General features: G+C 33.7%; 1 protein-coding gene across 3 annotated transcripts in view; it reads left to right on the top strand.

Annotated features, from left to right (window-relative positions):
* ELP4 (elongator acetyltransferase complex subunit 4) overlaps positions 1-20,858 on the top strand; it is a 241,919-nt gene that overhangs the window by 65,057 nt on the left and 156,004 nt on the right. For all 3 annotated transcript variants that reach the window (XM_038563121.1, XM_038563120.1, XM_038563122.1), the window contains exon 5: positions 2,436-2,575. In XM_038563121.1, coding sequence (XP_038419049.1) covers positions 2,436-2,575 — 140 coding nt within the window. The remainder of the gene's footprint in view (positions 1-2,435; positions 2,576-20,858) is intronic.

The raw sequence follows: 20,858 nt of genomic DNA, 5'->3' as shown, positions 1-20,858 counted from the left end.
AGTTATTATTGGTAATTGAACTGAGGCTCAAAGTAGTTAGTTAACTATTTGGATTCTTGCTTTCTATTATGCCATATTGAGAAACAAGAAATGATAACAATAATAAGAAATGTCTTATTTAGACTATTTGTAGTGCAGCTTTTGTCTGAAAGTTTTGTTTCTTTCTAATATATTGGAGGTGAGGGATGGTATTGTTTTATTGCTCTGTGCTACTTCTGGCCCCCCATGAGAGTTAATTTTCCCTTATCATAGTAAATTTTTACTGAACCATTCCATTATTCTCCATTCCACAGTTGACAGAGGTAAAGGTTAGTGTGTGTCTGTGAAACAGAAGTTTTCATAATGTAAAACTAAAGCAACATGTTCTTATCAAACAGAGTAATAAAACTGATGAGTTATTGATGATATTATTTTTAATGCATCTTTTTTGTAGAGTTGATATTTTTCCAAGGATTATTATCAGATTTAAAGCATTTAGTTTTCTTTTTTCAGAGGAAATATTTGAAGTCTTTGTTTTACAATTCTAAGCCTCAAAAGATTTCATACTATTTTAAAAAATCTGATTATATGCTAATGCTTTGTGTCTTGGGTAGAAAAAAAACCTTAGAAAATTGTTTCTTCCTGTAAGGCTATATTTATTTTTCATTTTCATTTTTATTTAAGGATTAGAGATTTTCTATCATCAATAAAATTTATAATTTCTACCTTGTGAATATTTTAGTTGATGTATCTAATCTTAATTTCTAAAAATATTAATTGTAATAAAAGCTTCCAAATTTATTCTTACATTTTAATAAATTATGTGTTCTATATGTAAACTGTCACAGCATGAAATCAATTTTCTGCCTTGATTCATCCCAAATCTGAGATTTCTATCACATTAATATTATAATTAGAAACATTAATAGAGACGGCAACTTAAAAAGCATACTTTGCTTCTTGGCAATTTAGCATATTTCTCTGAGTGCCCAAGACTTCAAGAACCTTCAGTGCACTAATAAATTTATTAACTCAAACTTAAAAGAAGCGAAAAGTCTCTCTTTCTTTCTCTCTCCCCATGGCCAGTCTGCTAAAATAGATTATTCATGCTTATTTGATTCAGGTAGGCTTTTGCAAGCTTCCCTACTAGGCCTGGGAATGTGGTACATTGAGGCCTTTTCAGAGGCTTCTGACATAGACCAAGCTTTTATTGCATGGTGTTTTATTATTACCAAATCCTAGTCTCCACCCAGTTTGTAGGCACTCTGCTTATTCTTTTGAATCAGGAAAGGTTATCACCTACCTTAATCCATGGAGCAGTGTGGATTAAGGACACCAGTGTGCCCCAGGATTCTCAAAGAGGATCCTGGAAACTTCTTGTTTCTTCTTTTTTGCTTGTCTTTACTAAATTCTATTGGGCCTTAGGAGGATTTGCATCTGAAATGGGCAACCTGGTGTTTTTCTCAATGAAGACATCAGATCAAAGTTCAGTTAGTCAAGGCCTTTCTAAAACATTAAGGGGGCTTGGACTTACACAATAAAAAGATGAGCTCTAGCAGAGATTGCAGTAAAAACATTCTGAACTATAATCCGGATAAAGAATAGATTATAGGCCAAAGAACAGACCTTGTTTAAATTGCTTTATACTAATAACTTTACATTTAAAAACTTTACCCTATTTTTAAGAAACGTACTTTATGTCTCTTAATTTATTTGCTAATACTGCCCTGGTAAATAGATAAATCATGTTTTGGGAAACATACTTGTATATACTTTGTATTGAAAACAGGTTGAGCTGATTGATCGGTCTCTTTCGTTAATGAAAATAAACAGTATCTTATGAAGGGATGAACAGTCATTTTACTTAGAAAATAAATGCCAAACTCACAGACTGAGAAAAATGTTTCTATCAGACTTAAATGTTTTTATTCTATGTTACTTTATAATCTGATGTTGTTAGGCATTTTTAAGTCTGAAAATGCAAATATGTAGTATCAATAGCTAGTTTCTTTTGGGCCCCTCACCAGTGATTTCATTGGCTTAAGTTTTCATTAGTTCTTAGCAATTCCAAATTTGATTTGTCATTTAAACCTGGAAACTTTAAAAATAATTAAGACATATATATTAATTTCTTTTTAGCTTAGGCAGGTATATACAGTAAGAAAAGCAAAGAGGTGTTCAAGTTCTTATCAAATTTAGGGAGCCACCAAGAGCAAAGAAACATGGGAGAGGAAAAGGTTGATTTCTAGTATCACTGAAAATAATAAAAATTGTAGTATGCTCTTTTTGAAACTTATTAAGTCAGTGTATATCAGCTCTTCCTGTCAGCATTAAAATGCACAAATATATCAGTATTTTGCTGAATGTATTTCAGATACATTGTAGTTAAAAAAAAAGTAATTTTTAAACAACTAATATGGTTTTTCTTAAACAACTAATATGGCTTTTCTTAACAGCCTGGACCAGTATCTTCTTCAAGATTCGGTCACTATTATGATTTATCAAAAAGGATGCCACAAGAACTAATTGAGACTTCAAAATGGCATGGATTTTTTTTTCCAGAAAAATTATCCCCAACTCTTAATATAGAACCATGGTAAGTTAATGACCCAATTCTGATTCCACAGGTTAACAGAGTGCATCTTTACCACATCCTTTGAAAGAATACATAACTAAAGGTACATATTCTAATAAATGTTTTCTATATAATACATAACCTTAATTGTACATATGCTTCATATTATGTCTTTATATGTGGTTTTCTTTTTCTGTTCCTGTAAGTGTTGGATATGCTATTATTCTTAATTTGCTGTTTAAAAAGTCTGGATACCAAAATTATAATACCTGCTGGATTTATTGTCAAGAAAATGTGGAATAGTTTTTAAATCAAGGTCTTTTAGCCCTAAATGCAGATAGATAATTAAATACTACGTATTAATATAATAGCAGTGAAAATGGTATGAAGTACTGGTTTTTCAGTTAAGTGTCCTTTCAGAAAGTAAACAAGTGTATATTTTCTAATATTTATTAAGTCTTTCTATTTCTCGTTATTCTGTAAATACAGTAATTTATATTTTTTTAGGTTGCCTTTGAAGAATTTAGGATTTTTTTGAGTTTTGCAATGAAGAGTTGTTTTTTTCTTTTTAAGATTTTTTTTTCTTTTTTTTTTTTTTTTAAATTCATGAGAGAGAGAGAAAGACAGGCAGAGGGAGAAGCTGGCTCCACGCAGGGAGCCCAACACGGGACTTGATCCCGGGTCTCCAGGATCACGCCCTGGGCCAAAGGTGGTGCTAAACCGCTGAGCCACCTGGGCTGGCCCAATGAAGAGTTTTAAATGTTAAACCAGCATAACATGTTTATAGTGCTACCTTTATTGAAGCAAAACTCTGAAAATTACAGTCCTTGACATTGAATACTTTATAAAGTGTTAAGACTATGTAATTTCAGTTCTTACTGCAGTTGAATCAAAGAAAGTAATCCATGGAATAGGTTGTTGCTTCTCTTTTCTTTCATATTGTAAAACCATTATTTTCAAAGTGAGATGAGTTATTACATGGAGATTTAATAGACCAGAAGTTGTGAACTGAAGTGACTCACAAGTCTAGAGTCTCTTTCCAGGAATATGACTTGAGAATTTAATGAAAACTATCCTATTAAAAAAAAAAAAAAAAAAAAAAAACTATCCTATTTATTGTTATTAAATCTGTTTCAAAAAATAAAAAATCTTCATTATGGTTTCTCCATTTTATGGCTTGAGACTTACCAGAAGTGGTGCTTTGATGTTGTCTTAGTATTAGCAGCCATTAATGAATGACTCTTGTGTGTGTCAGTCATTCCTCTATGTATTACATTTGTTAGTAGTAGTGCAATCCTTGTATGAACCCTAACAAAGTATATATTCCCATTTTCCAGAAGAAGTTACTGAAATTCACAGAAGTTATTGGTTTGAGGCTCACTATTACGTGATAGAACCGGTATTAACCTAAATCAGATCCTTCTCTTTCTTTTTTGCGTTACTGCTTAAAAGAGATATTGGTGTCCTTTGCCTTTACCTTCCTATGTTATGAAGGAAAGAGTACTGAAAAAGAAATTTTAAAATCTTAGTTCTGACACTGAGTCCATCCTGCTGTTAAGCTTAATTTCCCTTAAATTTAGTGAAAATAAATATCCTTCTGTGAAAAATTGGGTTGGGGAATACATTTGTCCTACCCATATCACTAGAATTTTGTTAAAGTTGAATGATTATATGGATTATACTAGTTCTTCCATTCACTAAACCAGGTATACCTATACGTTTATGGTGTGGGAAATAACTTTTCCCTGATTTCTCAAAGAGTAACTAGTGGAACCCAAATTCAAAGTCAGTTCTTTCTGACTCAGAATTCTGTGTTAGCAATAATGCTATATTGCTTCAATTTATGGAGTCCTTAAGGAAATAAAAAATGTAAATTGTCCATTAAGTATAATGTAAGGAAATGAAAAATATGGTGTTATTTTTGTAATTAATAAAATACTTTAAGAGTAAGACTTTTTTAAGCACCAAAGTACAAGGATTTTGTTCATCCATTCAGCAACTAAAAGAAGGAGGGAATTAACTTATTTTGAATACCTGTTCCATGTCAGGCACTGTTCCAGGCATTTGATCATGGGATATCTCATCTAATCCTCCCACAACCCTCCAAGAGAAGTAATATTATTCCCATTTTTTAGGAACTTGATGTCACAGATGCTTAAGTAGCTTTCCCACTCTCTTAGGCTGTTAGTGACCAAGTCTATGACGCAAACCCAAATCTTCAAAATCTCTGCTTTTTATTCTGTGCCAGAGTGCCTCCATTTGCTGCTGTAGTAACTGTACAGCACATGAAGCCAGCTGCCAGGAAAAACTACACCTTGATCAGCTATAAGAATATACTCCTACAGACTTTAAAATACATATTTTTTTCCAGAATGTTTTTGAGAACTAGAAGTTTTGCACAGAATAGGAAAATTTATAGATTTTAATTATCAAGGCAATATTTCATTTCATAGTAGTTAACTGATAATTCATTTATTTCATATAAAACTTAAATGCTTAATTAAATGTAATTAAACTTTAAACATGCAATTAAATTAATTTTGAAAATGAGTACTTACCATGTGAGATTTAATTTATGAAAAGCATGTGCTCATTTCACTAAAATGAACTTTACTGGTTCATTTATAAAACAATAAAGCTAAGCTTTACTAGTTGTCTATACTTTTCCTGTAATGAAGACTAGAGGATATAGCTGTGTCCCAGTATCATATATGAGGATATAATATATAATTTCATATATTCTAAAAGGCACTGTTGAAACAGAGTTTTTTGTGGTAAGAAAAACTGAAGGTCATTTAAAATTGCATTAACTAATTTAAAATTATTTACTGGTATGCCTATAGAAAATGGTCGTACATATAATTTAAACTTTCAAATGAAAGCCTGGCTATAAAAACCATATAATTCTGATATTACCAGATGGTTTTGTTATATTTCATTGTCCTAAATCAGATAATCTGAGTCACAGAATAGTGATAGGAAAACTGATTTTGAGAATAATTCTATAATCTAAGATTTTTTTAATTTGGCATTTTTTTAAATTAAGCTTTGCTAACGGGTATACAAGGACAGTTGTTTTCCTCAGGAAGATAATGCTCATCTTCAGGGTAGGGATAGTGTCTTGGGCTTCCTTATTTATTAACAAACCTACCAACATACTGCTTAACCTACTGTTACAAACGGAATGTTTGTGATTCTACCCACTGCTCCCCGCTACCCCAGATTTATATGTTGAAACCCAATGTGATGATATTTGAAAATGAGGCCCTTGGGAGATAATTGGAGTTGGATGAGGTCATGAAAGTGGGACCTTGGCCTGATAGGATTGGTGTTCTTAAAAAGAGGTAAAGATATCCAGCTCCTTCTCTTTCCTTGAGCACATGTACATGAAAGGCCAGATGAGCAACATAGCAACAAAGTGATCATCTGTAACCCAACAAGAGCATTATCACCTAGATACCAAAGCTGCTAGCACCTTGATCCCAGACTTGTAGTCACCAGAACTTCAACAAAATTAATTCCTATTATTTAAACCACTCAGTTTGTGGCATTTTGTTATAGGAACCCAATCCAATTAATATAACCACTATATTATAAAATGTTATTTTTTTAATAGAACAGATCTTGAATATTGAGTTTACATACAATTGGTAGTAAATAGAATGAGTTCATTTTGATATGTTTCTTTGAAATTCAGGATTTTATTTTTACATGGATATCCTAAAAATGGTTAGTAGCTTCTTATATTAACTAAAAGTTTTGTATTAATTACGTTGAATGAGCTGAATTCTGGAAGAACTAGTTATCTTTTTAGGAGAAAATCAACAGAAAGGATAAGAATATTAAGATTTAAGAAGTCATTCTTTTTTCTTATTTTGCCAAGTCTGTTTACCATTTAAATGTAACATCTGTATAAGCCTTCTGTAATATTTTCCTAGACAAAGTATAGTTATGACCACCCATACATTCCTACTTCCTTTTGCTCATACTCTGTCAAACATTTAACACATTACACTATAATTGTCTTGTCTACATTTTTTTTCTTCCCTCTAAAGCATTGGAAATCCTTGAGGAAGGGGTTTATGCTATCTTCGTCTCTTTATTCCATGAATCTAGGACACAGGTGTTGAGTTATAGTTGAATAACTAGTGAATCAATGCACAAAGTATAGTAATAACTCAGATTAACTATACCCTTGTTCTTAGCTCAAAGATTTAGTGGGATAAAACTAATAACTGAAACATAGCCATGTAAGAATATATTTTATTTCAAAACTACTGATCTCTTACATTGAGAAGCAGAGAGCCATGGTGTATTTAGAAGTTACAAGTAGAAAATTCACTCATGAGAATGGGATTTTGTGAAAGAACTTCTAGGTGAGACTACAGGCTCAGAACAGGAGTATGCTAAACTACTTTATTAAAAGGATATAGTGAGTGATCTATTAATACAAATCTTGGAGCTGAAGGAAAAGCAAGATATAAAAATGTGAGGAGGGATTTTACCCATTGGCCTTTTTGCTGGTGATACGATTAAAGTAAAAAGAAAATATCTAAAAATTCTGAGAGAGAACTATTAATCCTAAATCTCATTTTAACCAGTGAAATTACTTGCTTACATGTTTGCCTTTCTTTTTCTGTCCTTCAAGAGGGCCTTTGGGTATGTTGAAATTAGTTGCTCATTAGTCTTCATTAGTAGGCATTTGTTTTATTACCCACCTAATTCCTACATTCCTAGTCCCAGTCATTGTTCCCTAGACATACTCTCTCTTATTAATGTATGTCCTTCCAAATTTCATTCTTCTTTCAGTAAAGTAATCTTAGACCCTTGTCTCCTCTCTCTCACTCCCTACATCCAACCTTTCAGCAACTCCTGAAAATTTTATTTTTTTAGGTTTTTATTTCAATTTCAGTTAATTAATATACAGTATAATAATAGTTTCAGACATACAATATAGTATGTATAGTATAGTATTCAACACTTCCGTACAACACCCAGGGCTCATCACAGCAAGTACACCCTTCATTCCTATGACATATTTTACCCATCCCTACCTACCTCCCCTCTGGTAATCATCATTTGTTCTCTGTAGTTTAAGAGTCTGTTTCTTGGTTTGTCTCTCTTTTTTTTCCCCTTTGTACATTTGCTTTGTTTCTTAAACTCCACATATGAGTGAAATTATATGGTATTTATCTTTCTCTGACTGACTTATTTTGCTTAGAATAATACTCTTAGCTCCATACACATTGGTGCAAATGGCAAGATTGTATTCTTTTTTGTTGCTGAATATTATTCAGCATGTTACGTGTGTATTCTATGAATTTATTCCATGAATATATTTATGTACAATATATATAAATATATATATATACATACACACACACCCCTTCTTTATTCATTCATCAGTTGATGGACACATGGGCTGTTTCCATAATTTGGTTCTTTTAGTTTACACTGTTATAAACATCAGTGCATGTATCCCTTTGATTAGCATTTTTATATTCTTTGGTTAGATATCTAGTAGTGAAATTGCTGGATCATAGGGTAGTTCTGTTTTTAACTTTTTAAGAAACCTCCATACTGTTTTCCCGAGTGGCTGCACCAGTTTGCATTGCCATCAACAGTGTAAGAGGGTTCCCCTTTCTCCACATCCTTGCCAGCACTGGTGTTTCTTGTGTTGTTGATTTTAGCCATTCTGACAGGTGTAAGGTGTTATCTTATTATAGTTCTGATTTGTATTTCTCTGATGATGAATTATGTTGAGCATCTTTTCTTGGGTCTGTTCACCATCAGTATGTCGTCTTTAGAGAAATGTCTGTACGTATCTTCTGTTCATTTTTTAATTGGATTATTTGGCTGTTGAGTTTTATAAGCCTTTATAATTTTGAATACTAACTCTATCAGATATGTCATTTGCAAATATCTTCTCCCATTCTGTAGGTTGCCTTTTAGTTTTCTTGATTGTTTCCTTCATTGTTCAGAAGCTTTTTATTTTGATGAAGTCCTAATAGCTTATTTTTTATTTTGTTTCCCTTACCTTATGAGCTATATCTAGTGAGAAGTTGCTATGGCCAATGTCAATGAGATTACTGCCTGTGTTCTCTAGGTATTTATGGTTTCTGGTCTCACATTTAGGTGTTTTATCTGTTTTGAATTTTTTTTGTGTTTGTGTGAGAAAGTGGTCCAGTTTATTGTTTTGAATGTTGCCGTCTAGTTTTCCCAACATCATTTGTTAAAGAGATGATCTTTTTCCCATTGCATTATCTTTCCTGCTTTGTCAAAATTAATTGACCATGTAATTATGGGTTTATTTCTGGGTTTTCTGTTCTGTTCCATTGACCTGTGTGTCTTTTTTGTGCCAGTATCCTACTGTTTTGATCACTACAACTTTGTAATATAACCTGAAGTCTGAAATTATAGTGCCTCCAGCTTTGATTTGCTTTTTCAAGGTCACTTTGGCCATTCCAGGTCTTTTATGGTTCCGTACAAATTTTAGGATTGTTTGTTCTAGCTCTGTGAAAAATGCTATTGGTATTTTGATAGGGATGCATTAAATGTGTAGATTGCTTTGGGTAATACAGACATTTTAACAATATCTGTTCTTTCAATACGTGAGCACAGAATGTCTTTCCATTTCTTTGTGTCATCTTCAATTTCTTTCATCAGTGTTTTATAGCTTTCAGAGTACAGGTCTTTAACCTCTTCAGTTAGGTTTATTCCTAAGTATCTTATTCGTTTTAGTACAATTAAAAATGGAATTGATTCCTTGATTTCTCATTCTGCTGCTTCATTATTAATGTATAGAAACGCAACAGATTTCTGTACATTGATTTTGAACCTTGTGACTTTCCTGAATTTGTGTATCAATGTTAGCAATTTTTTTGGGCTTTCTGTGTAGGCATTATGTTCTGCAAATAGTGACAGTTTGACTTCTTCCTTAGTGACTTGGATGCCTTTTATTTCTTTTTGTGATCTGATTGCTATGGCTAGGACTGCCAGTACCATGTTAAATAACAATGGTGAGAGTGGATGTCCCTGTCTTGTTCCTGATTATAGAGTTTTTCCACATTGAGGATGATAGTAGTTGTGCGTTTTTCATACACGGTCTTTATTATGTTGAGGTATGTTCCCTCTAACCCTACTTTCCTGAGGGTTTTTATCATGGATGGATGTTGTACTTTGTCAAATGCTTTATCTGCCTGTATTGAAATGATTAAATAGTTCTTTTCTTAACGTGATGTATCACTTTGATTGATTTGTGATATTGAACTACACTTTCAGTTCAGGAATTAATCCCACTTGATCGTAGTGAATGATTTTTTTAATATATTTTCGAATTCTGTTTGCTAGTATTTTACTGAGAATTTTTGTATGCATGTTAATCCGGGATATTGGCCTATAGCTCTCTTTTTTAATGGAGTCTGTATCTGATTTTGTTATCAGGGTAATGCTGGCCTCATAGAATGAATTTGTAAGTTTTCCTCCCTTTTCTATTTTTTGGAATAGTTTGACAAAAATCGGTGTCAGAGAAAATCTTTAGAAACAATGACAAAATAAGAAATAAAATGGTAATTAATATATATCTATCAATAATACTTTGAATGCAAATGGATTAATGATTCCAATCTAAAGACATAGGTTGTCATGATGGATGAGAAAACAAGATCCATCTACATGCTGCCTACAGGAGACTCATTTTAAACTTAAAGATACCTGCAGCAAAAGCAATTTTAGGAGGGAATTATATAGCAATACAGGTCTACCTCAATAAGCAAAAAAAATTTCAAATAACCTGATCACATACCTAAAGGAGCTAGAAAAACACAATAAATGAAGCACCATAGAAATGCAATCAATTATAAGAGAATATTATGAAAACTATATGCCCACAAATTGGAAAAATTGAAAGAACTGGATAAATTTCTAGACACAAGAACCTACCAAAAAGAGAGAGAGAGAGAGAGAGAGAGAGAGAGAACACTTGAACAGACCAATAATCAGCAAAGAAATTGAGTCACAAATAAAATAATTCCCCACAAACAAAAGTCCAGGGCTAGATGGCTTCACAGGTGAATTCTACCAAACATTTAAAGAAGAGTTATTTTAATTTAATTAACATAAATATAAGTAGCTATATGTGACTAATAGCTTATCTTGTTAGTACAGTTTTACAGCAAAAGTCAGCTCTTATCACTACTCTGGCACAAACACTCCACTTACTTCCAATTTCATTCAGAAAAATGAACTCATTCTAGGGGCATCTGGCCTGCTGAGTCAGTAGAATCACATGACTCTTGATCTTGAGGTTGTGGGTTTGGGTCCCATGTTAGGTACAGAGATTATTTAAAAGTAAAAATCTTTAAGGAAAAAAAAATCTTCTATAGCAACATCCAGAATAATAAACCCACATTCTAACAGAGGTCCTATAAGGCCTGGGTCCCTTGTTTAATCTGATTGCTAGCTACAGCTCTGATCTCTTTGATCTCATTGAGGTTGTAAAAAGAATAAAGGGAATATCAAGAATGTTTTCTAGATTTCAGACAATAGAACTAGGTTCGTGTCATTTACTGATCTAAAAAACATCCTGAAGTATTTATTAGAACACGTTATCTGACATGAATACCTATGAACCTGAGCACCTTTTATGAGTCTAGCAAGCTAAACTCTAGGTTTATTATAGTAAACAAAGCAGCTATTATCCTTGACCATGTATAGTGTTTACAGTCTAGTAAAAAAGCATACAATTTTTAAAAAGCTAAATAAATATATTTGCCATTAAGAGTTGCCATAAGTAATAAAGAAAAAGAACATTTTCCACAGGTTATATGGGGATAGGGGGATATGCTTTGAGTTGTTCAGAACTGGCTTCTCTGAAGACAAAGCATTTGAGCTGAGACCTGGAGATAAGAAGACCAAAGCCATTCTACAAAGGAGAGTAGCCAAGAATTATTTGGGAGTGGCGGGGGCGGGGGGGGGGGGTGTTGGAGCCAGCCAGTGTGCCAAGAAAAGAAAGACAGTGGTTTAAGGACCTGAAAGGCCATGTTGGTGAAACAGAGTAATAGAGCCATATGAAAGAGTTCAGAGAGATAGGCAGAGGTCACATCATTCTTTTAAGAAATCTGTTCATGAAGGGGACAGAGAAAAAGCAGTAATTGGAAGAGGTTTGGGAAGCAAGAAGTTTGTGCTGTTTTGTTTTACTGTGAATAAGAAAATTCAATAGAGAAGAATGGATGGAGATTGGAAGAGGACATAGTGGTTTCTAGCTTTATGACATTAGGCAAATTACTAAATAATTTGGCAGAATTCCTAAGCCACTCATGGCCAAGGATTGGCCATTAATATGTAATAGCGTTTCCTCCACTGGAGAGAAGGAAAAGGAAGAAGATAAAAATGCAGATGCAAACAAATAGGTTTGTAAGGATAGAGGCAGGGTCTCGAGTAGCGTCAAAGATATGGACTATGGTCTTCTCTTTACTCAGTGAATAATAGGCAGGGTCATATGCTGAGGAAATTACCTCTTAGGAGTTTAGGTTAAATGGGGAAGGTTTGAAATGGTTGTTTCACAGACTAGAAGACTATACTAACTAGGGAAATATCAAATATTTGTTGTGGTACAGTCTGTAAGGTTGTGTTACTTTCTTGCATCTCTGCTGAGATTCCTGATGCAGAGGCAGGATTGAAGTTTTGACAGGTTCAGGCAACAGAAGGAGTTTAATGTATTAAACATAGTAAAAAAAAATTATGGATTGCAAACTCTAGGTCTAAGAAAATGAATTAGAGACAACTGCTATTGATATATGAGAGAAAGAGAAGAGATAGTAGACTGGTAGTAGACTGGCTGGTCTTAATAATGAGAGTAAATGGACAAAGCAATTACCAAGATCAGAAGTGTTGGTTGAGAAAAGATATTTGAATTAGGTACACTGTTTTCAATAGAAGAAAACATCCAGGAGTTAGATAAAGACAGCAGCTTAAAAAGGGAGTGATCGGGATTGGTTAGAAGAAACCATGCATTTTGTTTGTATTTGTTTTACCAGAAAGTGAAGGAAGAGGAATGGTTTGAATGTCACATTGGAAAACCAAAAGGATACCAATCACATCTTTCAGATATTGAGGAAAGGAATCTAAGCTGCAGCTTTATTTATTTAAGCCCAAGTGCCCATTACCTTCCAAGGGAAATATCCTTTGGAGGGTGGTGGGCACAGTATCTTTTATTAAGGTCTGTGACTGATACTAGTTACAAAGACTGCCGCATTGGCTCTAGCAGGTAGGTTCTGCAGCAGTTTTTTCTACATAAGAAACTTGAGATGGATACCTGGCTCACTATCCAAGATATAAGGAAGTGAAAAGGCAGACTATAGTAATGGGATACATAGTATAATCCTGTTTACATAAAATTTTACATAGCTGATTCTAAATTCTTTTCTAACACTAATTCAGGAGATGTTAATTTAGGTTCCGAAACCTTAATGATATGCGGTCAAAGAAGATCACAAAACTCAAACTAAATTTCCTTCTTAAATCATTTAAGAGACTCATAGTATGTGTAGTATTTAAAAGGATGTGAAAGAAATGCCAAAATTAAATATATACATAGGTCTTATAACCCTGTTTATATTTGTTTATTGGTAAAATATTCTTTAGAATCAAAACCAATTTTAACAGCATACTTCTTTATAACCCACATTAATTTCTCTCAGGAATAGAAGGAAGGGCAGGTACAGAGAAATGTAAGAGAATGTTCATCAGACTGATAACAATATTCACCTCTGGGTCATGAATTGGGTTTTTTTTTCCTATTCTTTGTATGTTTTATGTATTTGAATTTTTATGATGAACAAAGAGTTTTCAAAAAAATTTTTTAAAGATTTTATTTATTTGAGAGAGAGCATGCATGTGTTTAAGCAGAGTGTGGGTTTGGGAGAGGAGGGACAAGCAGACCCTGCGCTAAGCATAAGCCCAACACAGGACTGGGTCTCAGGAATCTGAGATTGTGACCTGAGCCAAAATAAAGAGTTAGCCATTAACCAAACATGCTACCCAGGTGCCCAACCATCATTTTTATAATAGGGAGGTATTTCAGTAAGTGGGGAAAGTTTAATCATTTGGGAATAAAATAAAGAAATCCTTACTTCAAATCTCACATCAAACCATATTTCCAAAGAGTTAAAGATTAAATAAATATAATAAGTGAAATTATAAAAATATAGGAAGAGAATGCCTTAAACTCTTGGGGTAGGAAAATAGCAATCAGTATATCTAGTGTTCAGACCTAAATACCATTCTCCATTTGAGGGAACCAGGACTATTTAGAGAAGTTTTGATTCACAGGAAAGTAAAGATATACCTGTAGTGTCTTTTTATGTTCAGAAGTCCTTTAAGAATGATGAGAACAGAGTATGTCAATAGAATACAGAAGCCAGCTCAAAGGAGCTCCCACTGGCCAAATAGGAGAAGATTTGAGCATCAGAATAAATAATGATGGACAATGGATTATAACCCATTTAATAAAGCAGGAAGCCATGAGTACATATTGATACAAATAACTGAATGAATAAATAAGTTATTGAGGAACAAAATATTTACATAGCCACAGAGTCCTTCCCACAAAATATTTATTGACTCCAGTGGGAAAAAATAATTTTATGGTGCAGAAGCCTTGTGGACATAACTTTAATCAAATTAATGTCAGCAGTAATGGACAAATTGAGATCATGTATCATCTGATAATATGCAATGAGAATTCAGCAACACATCTGTGATATTTCTACCAAATATACATAATTTAAGTCTAATCATAAGGAAACATCAGACAAACCCAGATTGGGAACAATCTACCAAATACCTGGCCTGTAATCCTCAAAAGTGTTAAGACCATAAAAGTGAAGAAAGTCTAAGGAACTTCCAAATTGAATAGGACTGAAGAGAGACATAATAACTGAATGTAACATGTGATTCTGAACTGAGTCCTCTGCTCTGAAGAATGATATTGGGACAAGTGGCAAAACTTGAATAGGGTCTGAGATCAGATAGTATTATCAATTTCCAAATTATATCAATACCCTAAGTCAGTTATATTGTTGTTATGTAGGAAAATGTTTATAGGAATCGTAGCCTAAATTATTAAGAAGTGATGGGTCATCTTGTCAGCAACTTATCCTGTAGTGGAACAGGGGAAAAAATGTTTTTCTATATTAACAGCTTTTCTGGAAGTTTGAGATTGTTTCAAGATTTAAAAAATAAACATATGTGAATTTATGTGTGTTAATATCTTTAGTAAATTGAGAATATTTTCACTTTATCTTTAAGTAGGCTCAATGTCTAGCACAGAGCCCAACACAGGGCTTGAACTCATGGCCATGAGATCAAGATCTAAGCCGAGATCAAGAGTCAGATACTTAACCAACTGAACCACATAGGCACCCCAAGAGCATTTTAAAACTGGTAACAAGTTGAGTATCCTAATACAAAACAGACAAAAGATAACAATGAGATGCTCTCAAAAGAAGAAACAAAAATAACTAGTAAGCCTCACTAGTGATCGAAGAAATGCAAACAAAACCGAAGAGATACCATTTTTTCAGCTATCAGATATTTAAAATGATAACACCCTGTGTTAAAGATAGTGTGGATGTCACTTGTGTTAACCTTAGGAGTGTACATTGTTAACATAATTCTAGGAAAGGGTATCAAAAGTTGGAGTATACATTATCATTGTTGCCATCATCCCATTTCTGGGAATTGATCATAAAGAAATAATGATACAAGTTAACAAAGATGTGTGTACAAGAATGATTACCATAATTTGTGTGCATTACTGAAAATCTACAGATAACCTAAGAATTATCAGTATAGATTGGTTGACTAAATCATGTTGCATACACATAATGGAATACCTTGTTTGCAAAGTGAGGAGATAAGAACAAAACAGATTATAAAACAACATAATATATGTAATATATGATGTATATATGTAGAAAATGGTCTGTAAAGATATACATTAATAGCCTTACAGTAATTATCTCTGAGTATTTGAATTGCAGGTGATTTGGCCTTTTTTTTTTTTTTTTTTTTTCCTTTTTCTTTTTATAAACCTTCTTGTGAGACAGCATAGTTTAGATAGGGGCCCTTTGGTTAGACAATGTAGGCTTGAATCCTGACTCTTCCACTTACTAGCTGTATGACATTGTATAAGTTACTTTACTTCTTGGGCCCCCATTATATAGGCTTTAATAGGAGTATTAATAATAGAAACTACTTCTTACAATTATTCAATGAGATAATAAAAATTTACCATTTAGCAAACACTAGCTAATATAGTAAGGGCTTAATGAATTTAGCCTTCCATCATCATCATTATTTCTGCTTCTATGTCTAAAATTTATTCTAATAAACATTTTTATTAATAGATCAATAAAGCTATTTCTCCTTTAGGAATATAACTACATAAGCAAATATTTTTGATCTGGACAATCAACTTTCTTTTTCCCTATCTTATTCTTTCTTTTGAGAAAAATACATTTGGAAATCAATTCCTCCTTAGATATGACTGTGATTGAACAGTAGCCATATTTCCTGTGCCTCCCACACAACTTAGCTCACTCCTGAAAGCTTATTAAAAGACTCAGCAGGGATCCCTGGGTGGCGCAGCGGTTTGGCGCCTGCCTTTGGCCCAGGGCATGATCCTGGAGACCCGGGATCGAATCCCACGTAGGGTCGAATCCCACGTCGGGCTCCCGGTGCATGGAGCCTGCTTCTCTCTCTCTCTCTCTCTCTCTCTCTCTCTCTGACTATCATAAATAAATAAAAATTAAAAAAAAAAAAGAAAGACTTGGGTTGTCCACTGAGGCATCTTTTAAAAAATAATAATAAAAAAAATAAAAGACTCAGCAACAGAATGTTTTTTGGTACTCACTTGGCAGTTCTAGGTGGTACTGTTGTACTAGTCCCATTCCTTCTTACCTCCTTAAGAGTATACCTTGTTCCATGTTGTTATCCCACCTGACTTGCATCCATCCTGCAACTGGAGCATTACTATATTATATTTACAGCATGGGAATTGATAATCATTAACAATTACTGAAAGCCAGTTATCTCTCAGGTATTAACATATTATTTTTGTTATTTTACTTAATCTTTACACAAATCTCATAAAGTTTATAGTATCCCCCATTTTGAACATGAAGAAAGAGATACAATAAGTTTATTTAGTTTATTTAAAGTCACACAGGGACTCAATCTCAAGGGACTCCAAATAGCCAAAACAATCTTGCAAAAGAACAAGGTTGGAAGTATTATACTTCCTGATTTCAAAACATTTTACAAAGCTACGTTAGAGCAGTATGGTTTGGTACTGGCATAAAGGCAGGCATTTAGGCCAATAGAATATAACAGAGGACCCAAAAATAAACCCTTGCATTTTTGGTCAAACAGTCATCAACAGGAGTGCTAAGACCATTCAAGGGGAAAGAGCAGTCTTCAATAAATGGTACTGGGAAAACTGGATCTCTATATGCAAAAGAATGAAGATGGACCATTATCTTATGCCGTATATAAAATTAACTCAGAATGGATTAAAGACCTAACCATAAGACCCAAAATTATGAAAGTTTTAAAAGAAAGTGAGGGGAAAATCTTCATGACATTGAATTTGACAATTATTTCTTGGATATAACACCAAAAGCACAAGCAGAGAAAGCAAAAATAAACAAATGGGACTACTTCAAACTAAAACACTTCTATGCTTCAAAAGATACAATCAGCAGAGTGAAAAGGCAACCTAGGAAATAGTTGGAAATCTTTTATGTCATAAAGAATTAATATGCAAAATACATACAGAACTACAATTCAGCAATAACAAATAGCCTGGTTAGAATCTGGGCAAAGGGCTTGAACAGAAATTTCTTCAAAGATGATATACACATGGCTAACAAGCAACTGAGAAAATACTTACCAGCACTAATCATTAGAGAAATGTAAGTCCAAGCCACAATGATATAATACCTCACACCCATTAGGGTAAATTCTTGAAAAAATATGAAATAGAAAGTGTTGGCAAAGATGTAGAGAAATTAGAACCGTTGTGCCTTAGCGAGATTGTAAAATGGTACAACTGCAATGAAAAATGGTATGGCATTTCTCAAAAAATTGAAAAATAGAACTATATGATTGAGCAATCCCACTTCTGGGTGTATATCTAAAAATATTGAAAGCAGGGTTTCAAAGAGATATTTGCATACCCATGTTCAGAGTAGCATTATTCACAATAGCCAAGGGGTGGAAGCAATCCAAATTTATAGCAATCAATGAATAGTTGCTGATGGGTAGGTAAATGCATTGATGGATGTATCTGCTGGTTGCTTCTGTTTTCTCAGTGGAAGGTTAAAAGCTAAGAATACAGGGGATCCCTGGGTGGTTTGGCGGTTTAGCGCCTGCCTTTGGCCCAGGGTGCGATCCTGGAGTCCCAGGATCGAGTCCCACGTCGGGCTCCTGGCATGGAGACTGCTTCTCCCTCCTCCTGTGTCTCTGCCTCTCTCTCTCTCTCTCTCTCTCTCTCTCTATGTCTATCATAAATAAATAAATCTTAAAAAAAAAAAAGCTAAGAATACAGATGGATAAGGATATTAGATGTTTGTATAAAAAAAAAAAAAGAAAGTGTAGAAAAGTTATCGAGGAGGGTAAGACTGTGAATAGTGAGATTGCCAGGCAGTCTTAAGGACCTATTGAAGTTTGAGGTCATGAATTTACACTGAGATCAGTCCACGTGGTTGGAGCCATTTGTCCACCACTTTTAGCTGCACTGAGGCAAATGTGGAGTGGGTAGAGAGTTGAATTTAGCTGACTAGTTTTGCTGAGTGAGACAGAACAAGAGAAGAGCAAGGAAGTAGAGACAAGGACTGACCATAGATCAAGGTGATTAAATAATTAAAAGAGTATATCAAGGGGAATGGGTGAAGAAATCGTAGGCAATGGTATAGAGGTCTCTATGTGGTCAAATGATTACATATGGCCTCTAGGTGGAAAGATAGGAAGTGGCAGTTGTGGGGAGGAAAGAGCAGGAAGGGGAATACCAATTATTGATAATGGCAAGGTCTGACCATAGGGTAAGCACCATAAGTAGGTATGATCATAAGGGTAAGCACCATAAGTAGGATGGAGACAAGATCATCAAGAGAGAGGTGATCAAGAAACTGAAAGGCCAGGATATTTGAAAGATAATGATTCAGGGTTGGCTGGATGACAACAATGATGAGTAGTAGGAGACATAATCTAATGACTTGTTTACGTCAGTAAGTAAAGGAAATCAGAGTAATGGTGAAGTGAATACCTTTTCATGAAAGACCATAACCTCTTTCAATAGTATTTCTGTCAGACACTGGATTATTTAGCCTATACATGCAATTCTTATATCCTCATGTTCTTAGTATTTTCCCAGCTGTGGCTCATAGGTCTGTGCTGGTCATTGCTCTCCTTGCATTCCTAGTCTCTGTATGTTCTGCTCTTAGTTGAGTATTCATGGTAACGAGAATCAAACTCAGTGTTATTAGGTGAAAAGCATCAGAAAAAGAAAAATCTGTGACAGCCTTCAGGGTAATAGTAATGGAATTTTTAACTTGAAAATTACTTGTGAATAGACTTCACAGTCTTTATAGTCACATGCAAATTATATGCTAATATAACTTGAGCTCTGCAAACCATTTTACACAATTAGTTGAGACATTTGATATTGTGCCTATTGCCCTATAAGTATATCTCACTATTTGTCATAAATGAATACTTGAAATATATGTGTAAATAGAATTTTGGTAATACAAATCATTTTCTCAATGATTTACATAATAATATCAAAAATACTTCATATTCATTTTAAATTAATCCTAATTGGGAGTGATAAACAGTTTTCCCTAAGTATTTTTATCAAGTAGTTAAATCAATATTTAAATGCACCAGAAGTTCTTATTTTTAAAAACCCAGCAATTAATCATTTTAATGGGAAAAATCAGTCTTAAAAAGAAAAGTCGGATCCCTGGGTGGCGCAGCGGTTTGGCGCCTGCCTTTGGCCCAGGGCGCGATCCTGGAGACCCGGGATCGAATCCCACATCGGGCTCCCGGTGCATGGAGCCTGCTTCTCCCTCTGCCTGTGTCTCTGCCTCTCTCTCTCTGTGACTATCATAAATAAATAAAAATTAAAAAAAAAAAAAAAGAAAAGAAAAGTCATTGTTGAGTCCTGTAACTTTAAGTCCAAAAGGACAAGAGAGATTATTAATACAGCTCTGTCACATGAGAAAACTTTGAGCCCTGGAACAAACAATTAAATACTTTGCCTCATTATCACACATTTAGCTATAGTTGCTGATACAAATAGACCAGGAACCCAGATCTTGGTAATACTTCCCACTGTGTTATTCTGCTGTCTCGTTTATATACTGTAAATCTACATTTTTCCATCTTGAATTGTCTTTAATGTCATGTACCAAGTTAATACAAGTGAGGCCTATTTGTGAAGGTCTCATAGGTGCAACTAAAAGAAAAATACCTTTTTAAAAACTATACACTGGATACTTTGTGTTGAATGGAGTCATGTTCAAACCTCATCACAGCCACATTAGTGTATTTGAACCCACAGACTTTTCATTGAATCTGGATCTCACTCTGGGGCTTTATTTTAATTTAGCCTAAAGAGCAGATAAGTTGAATTTTTAGAAAACTTTTTAGGTGCCTCTTCTGTCACTTAATTGTTGTACAGCTTTGAACAAATCACCTAAGTCTCCAAAGGGTCTTAATTTTCTCTACCACAAAATGGAGCTAATGACTCTATTTACCTCACAGGGCTATTGTAATGATCAAATGTGGGAGAGATGCAAAACATTTTTGAGTATTTACTACGTCAGACACTTTACCAGTAGATAAAATTAAAATGAAGTAGTTTTGTTAAAAAAAAAAAAATCTATGAGAGTTTATTACCTATGATTAAAATTTTCACTTATAGACTAGTTATTTCATATATATAATTTTATTTTTATCATTTATGTTTTCACAAGTGAAATCTCATCTTTTGTTACCCAAGATTTTGTTGATTTTACATTTACATTTATTCTTTGATCACACTGAGACTTTTGTTCATTGTTTGAGAAACTACAAGGTAATAGACTGGTATTTATTAATTGCTTGATTTCCTTTCTAGGTATACTACAACTATATCTACACTTACAGCAGATTTACTAGACTATAGCAGATATACTATAACAGATTTTTTTAATCTTTTTAAGAAAGATTAATTTATTCATTTGAGAGAAAAAGAATG

This window comes from Canis lupus, chromosome 18 (assembly GCF_011100685.1).
Source record: "Canis lupus familiaris isolate Mischka breed German Shepherd chromosome 18, alternate assembly UU_Cfam_GSD_1.0, whole genome shotgun sequence".
Classification (NCBI taxonomy): domain Eukaryota; kingdom Metazoa; phylum Chordata; class Mammalia; order Carnivora; family Canidae; genus Canis; species Canis lupus.
This window is presented reverse-complemented; position numbering and strand designations above follow the sequence as displayed.